The 12500-nt window shown below is 40.7% G+C and overlaps 1 protein-coding gene across 5 annotated transcripts in view; it reads right to left on the minus strand.

Moving 5' to 3' along the window:
- LOC138059468 (zinc finger protein 143-like) overlaps positions 1-12500 on the minus strand; it is a 17347-nt gene that overhangs the window by 3506 nt on the left and 1341 nt on the right. For 3 of the 5 annotated variants that reach the window (XM_068905087.1, XM_068905090.1, XM_068905088.1), the window contains exons 2-10: positions 8650-8743; positions 8005-8237; positions 7196-7304; positions 6466-6642; positions 5309-5562; positions 3408-3659; positions 1037-1238; positions 741-920; positions 398-604 (exon numbers count right to left, since the gene is read on the minus strand). In XM_068905087.1, coding sequence (XP_068761188.1) covers positions 398-604; positions 741-920; positions 1037-1238; positions 3408-3659; positions 5309-5562; positions 6466-6642; positions 7196-7304; positions 8005-8237; positions 8650-8704 — 1669 coding nt within the window. In that variant the 5' untranslated portion in view covers positions 8705-8743. Of the gene's footprint in view, positions 1-397; positions 605-740; positions 921-1036; positions 1239-3407; positions 3660-5308; positions 5563-6465; positions 6643-7195; positions 7305-8004; positions 8238-8649; positions 8744-11981 lie in introns of all 5 variants that reach the window. The other 2 variants (XM_068905089.1, XM_068905091.1) reach the window with 2 other exon arrangements.

A 12500-nucleotide genomic window follows, 5' to 3' on the forward strand; every position in this document is an offset into this window, starting at 1 on the left:
TGAGAAGGACTGGGACTGTTGTTGGCAACATTAACTGATCCTTCGAAATCCTGACCGGAAGTCATCCTCAGAGGCAAGCGATTTGTGTGCTGTCGGTTTATCGCAAAAGTACTTTGGTCTTTGATTTGATTGGAGAGTAGAAACGCGATGTTATTGGTCTGTCTAGTCAGCCATGATGTTTCTGGCTGTAAGATTTCTATTGGCCGACCACTGTGCAATAATGATAAAATAGTAGTCTTGAATTCCGCTTCCATCGCTTTGTATTCTGACAAACTGAGGATGGCAGAAGTTTCTGTCGAAACATGTTTTATAAACTCAAAGATAAAATAATAATAATAATAATAATAATAATAATAATAATAATAATAATAATAATAATAATAATAATAACGTTTACCTTCGCCCAAGTTGTCCACGTCTGCCATTTCACAGTGCGCGGTTCTCTTATGATTTGCCAGCGTTGATGTTTGTCTGTATGTCTTGTTGCAAATGTTACACGTGTATGGCTTATTATGCGTATGGACTACATGATGTTTGTAGAGGCTGGAGTACTCCGTGAAGCGTTTGTTACAACCAATCACTTGGCAGACGTAGGGCCGCTCTCCTGTGAAGAAAGTAAAGAGGGTATAGATTTTGTCCAAAAAAATAAATAAATAACGTTACATCAAGACGAATAGAGGATACATAAAAAGTAGTATAATTCCACTGCGGAGTTAATGGCACACTAGAAAAAAACAAACCTGTATGTATTCTTGAATGATTCTTGAAGTTTGTAGCGCTGGCAAATGATCTCCCACATCCTTCGTGTTCACACACGTAAGGCCTTTCACCAGTATGCGTTCTCATGTGCACTTTTCTGATATTAGATGTAGTGAAGGAGCGGTCACACCCATCAAAGGGACATGTGAAGGGTCTTTCTCCTGGAAGAAACATTAGATAGCTTAACCTCTAGACGTTTCTGAGACAGCGCAGAAAAGCCCCTAAAAAAATCGCGAATAAAAAGACTGAGGATGCTGATTTCGCTTACAACACTGACCTGTATGAGTTCGCACGTGTTTCTGCAAATCTCCGGATGTCTTAAAAGCCTTCCCGCAGTCCTCGTGTAAGCATTTGTAAGGCTTCTCTCCTGTGTGCGTGCGAGTATGGCTCTTCAATCCGTACCCTGTCGCAAAGGCCTTATCGCAGCCTTCAACTCTGCACTTGAAAGGCTTTTCGCCCGTGTGAGCTCTTTCGTGGACCTGACGAAAACAAGATGGCGTCTTGTTAGCTTAATCAAACCTTTTTTATTCCTCTTTGTCTCTTTGGATGAGTCGCGTGAAAGTCCCGCGGGCGCTGATCATACCGCTGGGAGGTCAGTTCAAAATGTAACACTTGGCAGTTACACTTCTCGAAGTTGCCCTTTTTCTCTTAAGGTCTGCCTTATACACTTGTTGCGTGCAAACCTGGACATGTCTCGTCTTTCAAGGTCCACGAGTGTTTCCCATCAGAGAGGCCGACCACTAATCACACTGAAAAGTCCGCTCAAGAGACACAAATGACAAAGAGACTGGAGAAGTTCAAAGCGACACGATTTTCGCACGAAAGAGTGGAATTAACTCACTATTTCAGAATTTGAAAATGCATAAACAATGGAGCCTCACAAAGAGCCCTTTAACAGAATAGTACAACGCCCATACTTTGTCTATCTCACTTTATTTTCAAAGACCAAGCTCTGGTTTGAAGCCCAGTTCTTACATCAGTTTTACGTCGCACGAATCAACGGTAATGAGTAATAGAGCCTTATCCAAAATGGCGGCAAACGGATTTGAACTGAATGAAAAAGTGATACCAGAAAGAGCACCTTTACTTTAATAATCCTGCAAAGTTTCAGCGTATTATTGTGTGTTTTCTTTTAATGACAGAATGTAAACAGCGCATATGAACATTTTATGGAATATGCGCTATACAAATCTAATTGTATTATTAATTGTATTATTGCGATAGGTCGAAACCCGCCACTCTCTTTTGCTAAGCTACTGGATACTAAGAGTTCACCACCAAAGAGTAAGATTTATCCAAATTGGCCTTGTCCTCATCAGTGTCAGAAATGTGTATATTTTTAAATTCAACATTAGGCTCAATGTTGTACTCAATTCAAACCTTTTAGGAATAAAACGTTCAGTTCCAGGTAGTAGGGAGCTTAAGAAACGACAACGGCTACGGCAACGAGAACGTCCCAAATTTGCATATTTAGTGGGCAAAAACAATAGCTTTGCACGTCCTGCACGTGCGTTTTTTACTTTTGTCCATTTCTTTGCCATCGTCAGCAAAACAACAACGTGAAATAGCCTGGTTTGGAGTTTTATGAAGAACGTCAGCACTTGAGGCGTAAATTTGCATTTTCTCCTCTAAATAAAGCGCCGTTCCGTCCAGTGTCATTTTTGAGGAACTACGACACTCTTCTCATATTAAAAAGGTGGAAATAGTCACGAAGTGATTACAATAACGTGAATTTATATTTTGAGATGACGTTCTCGTTGCCGTCGCCGTCGCCGTTGCTTAAGCTCCCTATTTCCATATCATTTAAACGTGAATGTAACATTATAATGCAAATACAATACAATAAGAATCTTAAACCCGGGAGATTTGAATGGGGTACAACATTGTGTTCGGCGATTTGGTCTAATGTTTATTTTCCCGCAAAACCTGGTTTAAAAATAGACACTTTTTTGACGCTGGTGGGGACAAACAGGATACCAGATTCTTACTCTTGGGTCATGGACTCCTGTAGACTCCTATAACTTCCAGGCAAGAAATAAGGTTACACTAATAAGAGTAATCATTTGCGTTCGTTTGATAACTTTGGAAGTTGGAATCACAAGACAAGCCGAGATGCCACGAAGACGATGCATTTATGTAAAGAACGTCAACATCGAAAGTGCTAATTTGTGAGGCTTGCGCAATGTGGCTAAAAATGGAAAGTTTTAAGTGAATAGGTGAAGGCGCCACAAAAACTATATTCTTGTAACTCTGAAATTTGTTGAAATTATCTGAGAGAATATTACTAAAAATGTCCCTTGACAAAATATGAATTCAGCGTGTTGGGACAAATTTGTCTCCTTACAATTTCACGAGTTTGCGCATTTGACGTATTAAAACCGAGATGCGCACGCACGCATGACGTAATTCAAGATGGCGCTCACCCTATGCACAGGATACCCAATAAACGCAATTAAACACCTTTCTTCCATTTTTGGCAAAACGAGACTTCAACCTGAAGTTTGCCGTTTGCTGTAAACGCGAAGGATATGCGATATTATCTGTCGTGGCATAATTATATCTAAGTAGTAAGAATTTGGGTTTTCTAAACATACGACTCCCTTTCCAAGTTTGTCAGAAATACACGACACAAAGAAATGCAAACAAACCTTCAGATGATGTGCTGTTGTGTAAACTTTTCCACAACCTTCATGGCCGCATCTGTATGGCTTCTCCCCAGAGTGAGTGCGCACGTGCTTTGTCAAGTCACTCTGGGTAATAAAGGCCTTTTCGCATCCATTTTCTTCACAACGAAACGTATCACCGGTGTGGCTTCGACCATGTGCCTTCAAGCGATAAGATGTGGAAAACTGCTTTCCACATCCGTCAATACCGCAATGATATATCTTCTTTGCTGAACCCTAAAAACGCGCAACGCGAGAATACTGTAAGCTTAGATGAGCTCAAAGGACATCGAAGCTAAGGAATTGTCTCACTGAAAGATCTTCACAATATCTAGGAAAAATCGGCGAAAAAATATCGCTATTTTCGCAAATCTCATAATACAATTCATTTGTGGGGGGGGGGGGGGGGGGGGCGGTTACTTGCATTAAAACAATGGATATCCAGTTCACTGAAACATGATACAGTCCCAAAGTAAGTAAATAACTTGCGTTGTTTTTATGTGAGGACCACCCAAAACGTATTGCATTATGGGATTTGGGAAAATAGTCTATGCCCAGAAATGCCCCTAATTAGATAAAACAACCATGTGGCCAACACATCACGCATGCGCACAACCATTTCACCCGGTCAATTAGCAGCCATGGACAGATGTTTCGGCCTTTTGGGCCTCATCATCAAAAACACCCGCCTGGTATGTTAGATTTGCCATGCTGATGACGCCCAAAAGGCCGCAACAGCTGTCCATGGCTGCTAATTGACCGGGTGAAATGGTTGTGCACATGTGTGATGTGTTATTGTTGCAGGTTGGTGTTAGCGTGTGTCATCTTGCTTTCATTGTTGTTCCTAATTTGATGCATGCAGATTTCAATAAGCGTCATGAAGTATCCCCTTGCTTTTCTCCCCAACTTCAACATCAATCGTGTCTTGGAATACAGAACAATTAACGGCACAAAGTGCCCCCCAAATGCTGTTCCTCAAGTAAAGATAAACAGTTGCATTTACTCTAAGCTAAAAATAACGCTACCCTTTGCCCTTCTCTTACTGTTGGAAATAGGTAGCAAAGGCTTGGACTCAACCGACTCAACCGGGTTGCCATGCGGGAGGTCGTGAGTTCGACTGGCCAGACCAACACTCAGGGTCTTAAAATTACAGGGGAGAAAGTGCTGCCTTTGTAATGACATCTGCAAAAGGTTAGACTCTCTAGTCTTCTCAGATGAGGTTGATTAACCGTAGGCCCCGACTCGCAACCCTTCGACGTTCATAACCCTGTGCCGGGGACGTAAAAGTACCCACACACTATACTCACATAGACTAGTCCCTTTTTGACTTGTGGCTGTTTCTGCTTAGGTGGCCTCATACACCGCAAGCGTTTTTAGAGACATCACTGCCAAGCCGGCCACTTCTGCTGGAGAGAATGGGACAGCGACAACACCAGGGACTACATCCCCTCCTCTTCTCGAATAGTGTGTGGGTTCTTTGACGTCCCACAGGGAACTTGTGGACATAGAAGGTATTTGTGAGACGGGGTCTATGGTGTATAGTCCTCATCCCAGAAGACTTGAAAGCCTAACCATTTGCGGATGAAATTACAAAGGCAGCACTTTCTCCTCAGTTATTTTAAGATGCTGAGTGTTGATGCTCAACCAACTGAGCCACCGGTGCGCGGAGTTCCTGTTGTTGAGTCCTCTGTGGTGTATCATGGCACGAGAGCGTTTCAACAAGTTACGAATCCTAAGCTCCTCATGTGTAAATAACTATGACTATACATGTAGGTAAATAGCCTCCGAACGTAGATGTTTCCCTCCCGCATGCTAGTAGGTAAAGGATCCCTCCATCAAATGGTTGTCTCTACATAAACTGAAAAATCACTTAAATCAAATCTTACATCCTGATCAGCTCCGCCAGAATCTTCCTGCAACACGAACAGTGTTGAATGGTCGTCAGGATCAACTTGGTGAGCATGCGCAGCAAACTGCTCTAGTGGGATTCCTGTGGTACCCACGGTCTCACTTGAGCTCACCAAGGACGCGTTGGATTCGGATATGGTGGTCATGGAAACGGTTGCGTTGGTGTCAAAATTTGTTGGCTCTGAAGTGATGACATAACTCGTGCCATCACTAGCTTGATGGACATAAGTTGCTAGAACAGCAAAGGAAGCATTCATTAGTATGCACTCTTGGTGATGATCGAAGCAACTAGGTCATCATCCGTATCCGGCCGTTTCGTCTACAAGGCGATTCGCCCACAAGGCTATATTTTGAAGGTGTCTCGTTAATGATATATTTCTTTCTTTCATAATCATAAGATGTTTGGGAGAATGAACTTAAGTTAATTGGCTAAGCGACTGGGTTGTGGGCGAAACGACCATAAGCTATCGTTATCATCATCATTCCCATTATTTTGATCAGTAACGGTATTCAGAATAATTTATTGACCTCTGGCCAGTTTGGTCCAAAGAATCATCAACTGCATGTGCAAATGAAATGAAGTTTCATTTTGTAACCATTCTATAGAAATGTTGCATTAACCCTTTTACACCTCCAAAGAAAGGCAGTTACTTTTTGGTCTAATACCAGAGAATTTAACTAGTCAAGGAAAACACCTAAGGAGACCCCTTAGGGGCAAAAGGGTTAACAAATTATTGAGCGTGCGCACATGATGTCCCCGCAGTAATCTTTGACTTCTTCAAAAACAAACCAAACCTCTCTGATTTGACATTATTCACAAACAAAATGATCTTTTCTTTCGTTTCAGTTAAAAAAATGGCCTGTAATCAAATGAGTGAATAAGCTCTTCACTCGTCAATGGGGAGCCCCTTGGGGATGAAAGATTTAACAACGTGTAGGTTCCCTCAAAGTGTCCCATTGAACCCTTTCCCTAGCCGCGGTAAGAAAGGTTTGTAAGGTGACGTTTTGAGTTTTAGCCATTCGTAAGCCTTTAGTGGTCTGATGAAGGGCTTTGTCAGCCCTACTTTAAGGCCAGTTTATTTGTTTACAACACTATGACCTTAGACTCCTCAGCTTAAGATGGATGCAGTTGTACCTTCAAATGTGCTTCCAGCTGGGAGTGTTTGCACTGTTCCACCAGGTAGCTCTGTAAGTGTTACTGCCTGTGGTTCAAGAAATACTGTTCCACCTGGTGTAGAGCTTACCACCACGGCTGACTGGACAAGATCTCCTGGTGCCAAGCTCGTCTGTACAGACTGGTAGCCATCATTGTCTTTATATAAAGCAACACATGCATTCTGTTAACCCTTTGACGTCCAAACCGGCCTAAACCGGCCAGACTTAGTATTTTACTCTGTCTAACGCCAGACGATTTTACTCGTCAATGGGGAACCCCTGGGAGTCAATGGGTTAAATATCCCTAAAATGGAAGAAGGGGCGAGCTTAGGGTATTTTCAGGGCCCGAGTTATTTCACAGCATTCCTGTGGAGGTCAACTCATTTCATGTGCGTTGTCTTGCTTGTGCTCTGGTCAAAGGTTTAATGCTCCCAGCCCTCCCTTGGATGGGGAGGGGGGGGGGGGAAGGGGGGTGGAGAGGGGAAGGGCCCTCTGGTAAAATTATGTCTTTCCACTGACGTTCTCAGCTCTCGTGCCTACTATGGGGGTGGTTGCCACTTACAGGGTTGTCAAAGTTACCTTGCAGGCTCGCTTGCGGCTCCCTTAATTTCCGCAGGCACCTTCACCACACCCATCTATTGGTGATGGGTTTAATCAAAGCAACTGTGGTATTTTCACAAGTACCGGTAAGTACACCACTGTACTAATACCTTGCTGGTGATCCACAGCAGCCATAATGGTTGCAGTAGCAGCTTCTTGTTCACCTTGTTGTGCAACTAAAATTGACTCTTCCTTGACTTCTAAATCACTATCCTCACTCTGAAATAACATGATTTTTTTAAAATCTCTTAATAATCCATTCAAACAGTGATAACAGAGGTTCCAACCCTTTCAACTAAAAAGGGGAGATTTTAGAAGCAGCACAGCCACGCGAGCAAGCACCACAGAGACTGACAAATTTGCTGTGCCCAAGGAAGCCAATGATGACCCCCCTGGGGGTGGTAGGTGAGTATTCTGATGTATGTATATGAGCTACATACATGTATGAAAATGTTCCCCTGTGAACCAGTAGGTACCAAACACAGGTCACAGGTCATTGTTTTGTTAATACAGAAAGTATCCTAAAGTTCTTAGGCCAAAGGTTAGCTTTTATGAATGTTTAGAATACTCTCTGTATTAGTAAAACAACGACCTCAAGGCTGCTGCCTAAGAAAATTTTAAAGGGGCCCTCAGAGCTAAACGCTGGGAACTTAGGAGCCCAACATATGAAGTGAAAGGTGTTGCTGTGAAAAATTAAGGCGCCCAGAGCTATTCTTTGGGAGCCCCAGGCTACCGGGCTCCTGTTAGGCAACAGCCTTGGACCTGTGATCGGTGACCTGTGTTTTGTGCCTGTCGCCTGTGAAGTGGAGGTTACCAAAAGTCCTTCTTAGGACTGCATGGCCCTTCAAAAGATGGGCATTAGTCTGAGTTATAGTTATATGGGGATGATAAAAATACATTCATACAGTACACTACATACCATAACAATGGCTTTGGCATCAGAACCATGTGCCTGCAGCACATCATCTGTTACCAAAGCAACAGAGCTTGGATTGGAAGATTGGGTGGCATACACGCTTGAAGGCTCCAGTTTACCAGAGTTTGTGAACACTTGTTGTTGTGCCAATAGCAAGCCTATCACTTCCTGTTCAGTGGAATTAATTGGTTGACCAGCAATTTGACTCACAGCTACCGGGGAGATATCTGTGGCTTCTGTGAAAATCAATATGGCAATCAGACAAATACATTTCTTCATGAAGATAGGACTTAATGCTTCCAGAATGAATTTCAGGAAATTAAGCTGATAATCACTGGACGAGATTTCAAGTCTGCAAAACTATTAGTTGTAAAATTATTGTTTTTTTCTTGTAATAATAATTATTATGGCTTCATCTCTTGATTTGGTAATATAAATGGCATAATCATTAAGAAAAACACTACCAAAGTCATCTTGGTCTCAAAAAAAAAAAACCTAACTTACGATCAATTTTGTTTAAAGGAGAATCTCTAGACCACAAATTATAATAAAATATATTCCGTTTCTCTAAAATTATGAAGTACAAATTGATATGGGCCATGGGATATCAGACAGAAAAAGGAACTAATATGTTTTCTGAAAGCACACCTTCTAAATTGACAGTCTCATCCTTAGCATCTTGGTCTTCTAAAACAGCGTCCATCACACAAGGTAATTTGTCTTGTACTTATAAACAAGAATCCTGTTAAAAAAGAATCTTATTATATTCTTGAAGTTGCATCAGATTTAGCTCAACTGACTGACACCTCAAACACCCTAGGATGCCCCAGTCGACGAGTACAATTGTCTGGCGTTAAAGAGAGTAAAATCTTTTGAGTCTCACTCCCAATGGTCAATGGGTTAATGATAAAATTTTAAAGCCTTGTTCTGAATAGCTGTTCCATTGAGTTCAAAACCAAGTCAGCGGGTCTAAAACACAGGTCACATTCCACAGGTCACTCGCTGCAGGTCACTGTCTTACGTTTTGGAAAGTAAACATAACCCTCAATTTGGCTAACCCTAGGCCAAAGGGTGGTTTTTAGGCCTAGGGTTAACCAAATTGAGAGTTTTGGGTTACATGTACTTTCAAAAAGGTGAAACAATGACCTGCGATGAGTGACCTGTGGAATGTGACCCGTGTTTTAGAATCCCCCGAAGAACCAAGTCGTTGTTGGAATCTTTCAAATGAAAATGAGAATACTATCATTTGAAATTTTTTTTAAAATCTATTTGACTAGTGTCACACAGCATCCATTTGAAACAGATGTAAAAAGCAACTCAGAAATGGGCTAATTGAGCCATTGCGACGCACCATCCCACTAATTTTGAGTGAGGACAATGTGCAAGCCAGTGAGCCATGGGTGCGAGTCATGCAAGCCAACATGGCGAGCCATGAGTCAACATGCGAGAGAACATGCAAGCCACTCAGGTTATTGAAAGCTAACCGGTTAAAAACGGGTGCTTAGACTTAATCACTGTTTATCAGCACTATTTGAAACGGGTGCTTAGACTTATATATGCGAGACTTTCATGGCTCGCAGGCTGGCAGATTGTCCAGCACTGATGATTTTGTAATTTGTATGTGAACATTAACGTACTGTCAGCTAGCTAGTACCATCAAGGTCATGATTGGACATGTCAGTAAACAGTTATGTTCAGATTGATGACTTATTTGTTCAAGTATCTTCATTCTTATATATTCTTTTTTTCATGAGCAAGTGATTGCATCTTTGTTACGCTGCTGTGTCGCAAGTCCAGAAAGACTCAGTTCCAAGTGCAATAGCTAGACTTGCTAGGGTACGAACTAGACCAACCAAGAACTTTTTCATTTTTATTTCTAGAACAACTTGCAAAACTCTGTTGCAACCAATTAGTGAGAGGCATTAATCTATCTAATAATAATAATAATAATAATAATAATAATAATAATAATTTATTCATTTCTAGTGCGCGTCTTAACATGACTATGATCAGATGTGCATTCTTAAGTTACAATGTATGACGAGCAATAATAGTTATTAATTACAGGGTTCTCATTAACATCAAGATACATCTTAAAAGAATTTGCCACCCTGCCACCACCCCCCCCCCCCTTTTTTTCCTTTGATTTTAACCCAGCATGACCAATAATTTGAGACAGTGATCTACAATATTCACTGAACGGCTGAGGTCCCACTAGCGCTGTTAACAACGGTGTCAAGCTGTTTCAAGTCGGACCGGCTACTTTTCTAAGATAATTGTCAGAGTTTGTTGCCAATGCATTACCCAGCAAAATTAAAGCATATTTACAATGAACTCTCAAAACACAGTTTATCTGGTGTACAATCTAATCTATTTAAGTGCAACCAATCATTTAGCAGTAACCTCGCATAACTTACATGTATTTGATTTAATGTTACACTGGTGTTAACAACAGTGTCAAGTATTAGTGGGACCTCACAGGGTCTGCACAGGGGCAGATCGGCTGGCGGATCTTGCAAGAATCATCCAAATTTTTATGATTGGTCTAGACTAAATGAAGGAGTTAAAGGAATCTGAGAAAGGCGGAAGATGCCTCTGCAGGTAAATCCCGCAACCAGCACAGCAGGAGAAAGGTCATTTTCTACCACTCCAAAGTTAAAGCCATGGCTCTGATCAACAATGATTCAAGAAAGGTTGAGTAATCTGACAGTACTAAACACTTACAAAGAGAGAACCTAGACAAACTTTGCGTTACTGATGTGGCAATTGAATTTGCTGGCTGTAACGATAATCGGAAAAGAAATTTCGGTACTCTTCGTAACAGTAAGCAAAAGCTAAAATTATGATGCTGCGTTCTTTCACAGTATATTACAAACTCCTTCCTCGTTTTTTATACTACATGCTTGACGAGTTGTAAAGTATGAAATAGTACTGAGTCGGTACCAAAGAGTTTAACTGGATTTTACGGCTAAACTATCACATGACTCTTTGAATCATTAAAATATGTTAAGATTGATGTGAAGTAAAGTTAGATGCATTTTAACAATTTCTAGAATTCCCCCCCCCCCCCACCCCACTTCAAACCTGCTCTGTGGGCCCTGCCTCAGCCAATATTACAGCAAAACAGAGACAGAATTAGTATAGAATGATTTTTTTGAGGGTAAAAGGGATTGAAGATCTTGAAAGCAGTCAATACAGACTGGGCATTGGAGTACTTGGGTAATTTGGGAGACAGCAAATCAAACCAAATCAAAACAGATTGAATCAAATTATAGTTCTTTATGAGGAGGTAATTAAAAACCAGAGTGCAAGAAGAAACAACTCTGTGCAGAGTAGAGAACCAACAAACTCAACTTACAAGTGGCAAGACAGCCAGGAAATCTCGGTTAATACATTAAGGCATCAGCAATCACCACAGCACCAAACATGACACTGTGATTTCTTCCTTTATGCGTACAGCTCCCTTTTTCTCAGGCAAAGTTTATTTTTTGAAGTTTTCACTTGAGGGTTTGGGCAGTGGGTTAATGGCAAAACAAAAAAGCCTTTAGTTAACTTTGGGAAAATCAAAATAAAAGGTTACAAGCTGGATAAATTAACAGTCAAAATCCAAGTCAGTTGTCAAGGTAATTTCAGCGCTCATAAAAATCTAAAAAATAATAATTATCAAATTAAATTGTTTATAAAAATTAAATTCATAACTGGAAGCTATTGGTTGAATTACTTGTGGAGAAATATACATTAATGTAACATAGAAAAGTATAATATCTAGAGTACAAATATTGAGTAAAATTGAAAATTCTGAATTTAAGAAGACATTTATTTGCTGTGAAGTGCATTATTAAAGAAGTTTGAAACCTTTTTCGTTTTAACAGGGTTTGTGCTGGATTTTGTATATAAAATTCCAGGAGTATTCAAGACGTTTTCAAGAACCAGAAATTGAGTTTTCAAGGAGTGTTTTTAAGAAGATTTCTATACCATACATTGTGTTTCAGTGTTTTCTTTGCTGGAAAAGCTTAGGTCCATATTGTTTCCCACATCCTGCAAGTCAAGTGAATGCACTGGCATTTTAATTTTTGCATTTAATCTTTCCACAATAACCAAATAAATTTTGTCTCCTAGCATGATGCAATCTCAACAATTTTCACACGAACCAAAGTTCAAGGAGTTTTTAAGCAGTTTCCCAAAAAGTTGTTCAAGGGTTTTTCAAGAACCCTTGTAGTCCAAAATTAAATTCCAGGGTTTTTCAAGGACTTCAAGGAGTAGCGCGAACCCTGTCTTAACAGAAGGCATAGCAAACATTCGCTTGTTTCTTAAGTTGTATTGAGAAGTATTTTTGTGTACAAGCAGCAGGGTAGCTAATTGACTGTATGCTAACCATCACTCTCTTTAGTTTGAGTAAATATAGTTATGCATAACTCTTCTCACCTAGCGACAAAGTGTTGTCAAATTGCATCTGCTAGCACTTTCCTATTTGATGCTTCTCAATGTATAATCATTAA

Source organism: Montipora capricornis, chromosome 8 (assembly GCF_036669925.1).
Source record: "Montipora capricornis isolate CH-2021 chromosome 8, ASM3666992v2, whole genome shotgun sequence".
In the NCBI taxonomy this organism is placed as follows: Eukaryota; Metazoa; Cnidaria; class Anthozoa; order Scleractinia; family Acroporidae; genus Montipora; species Montipora capricornis.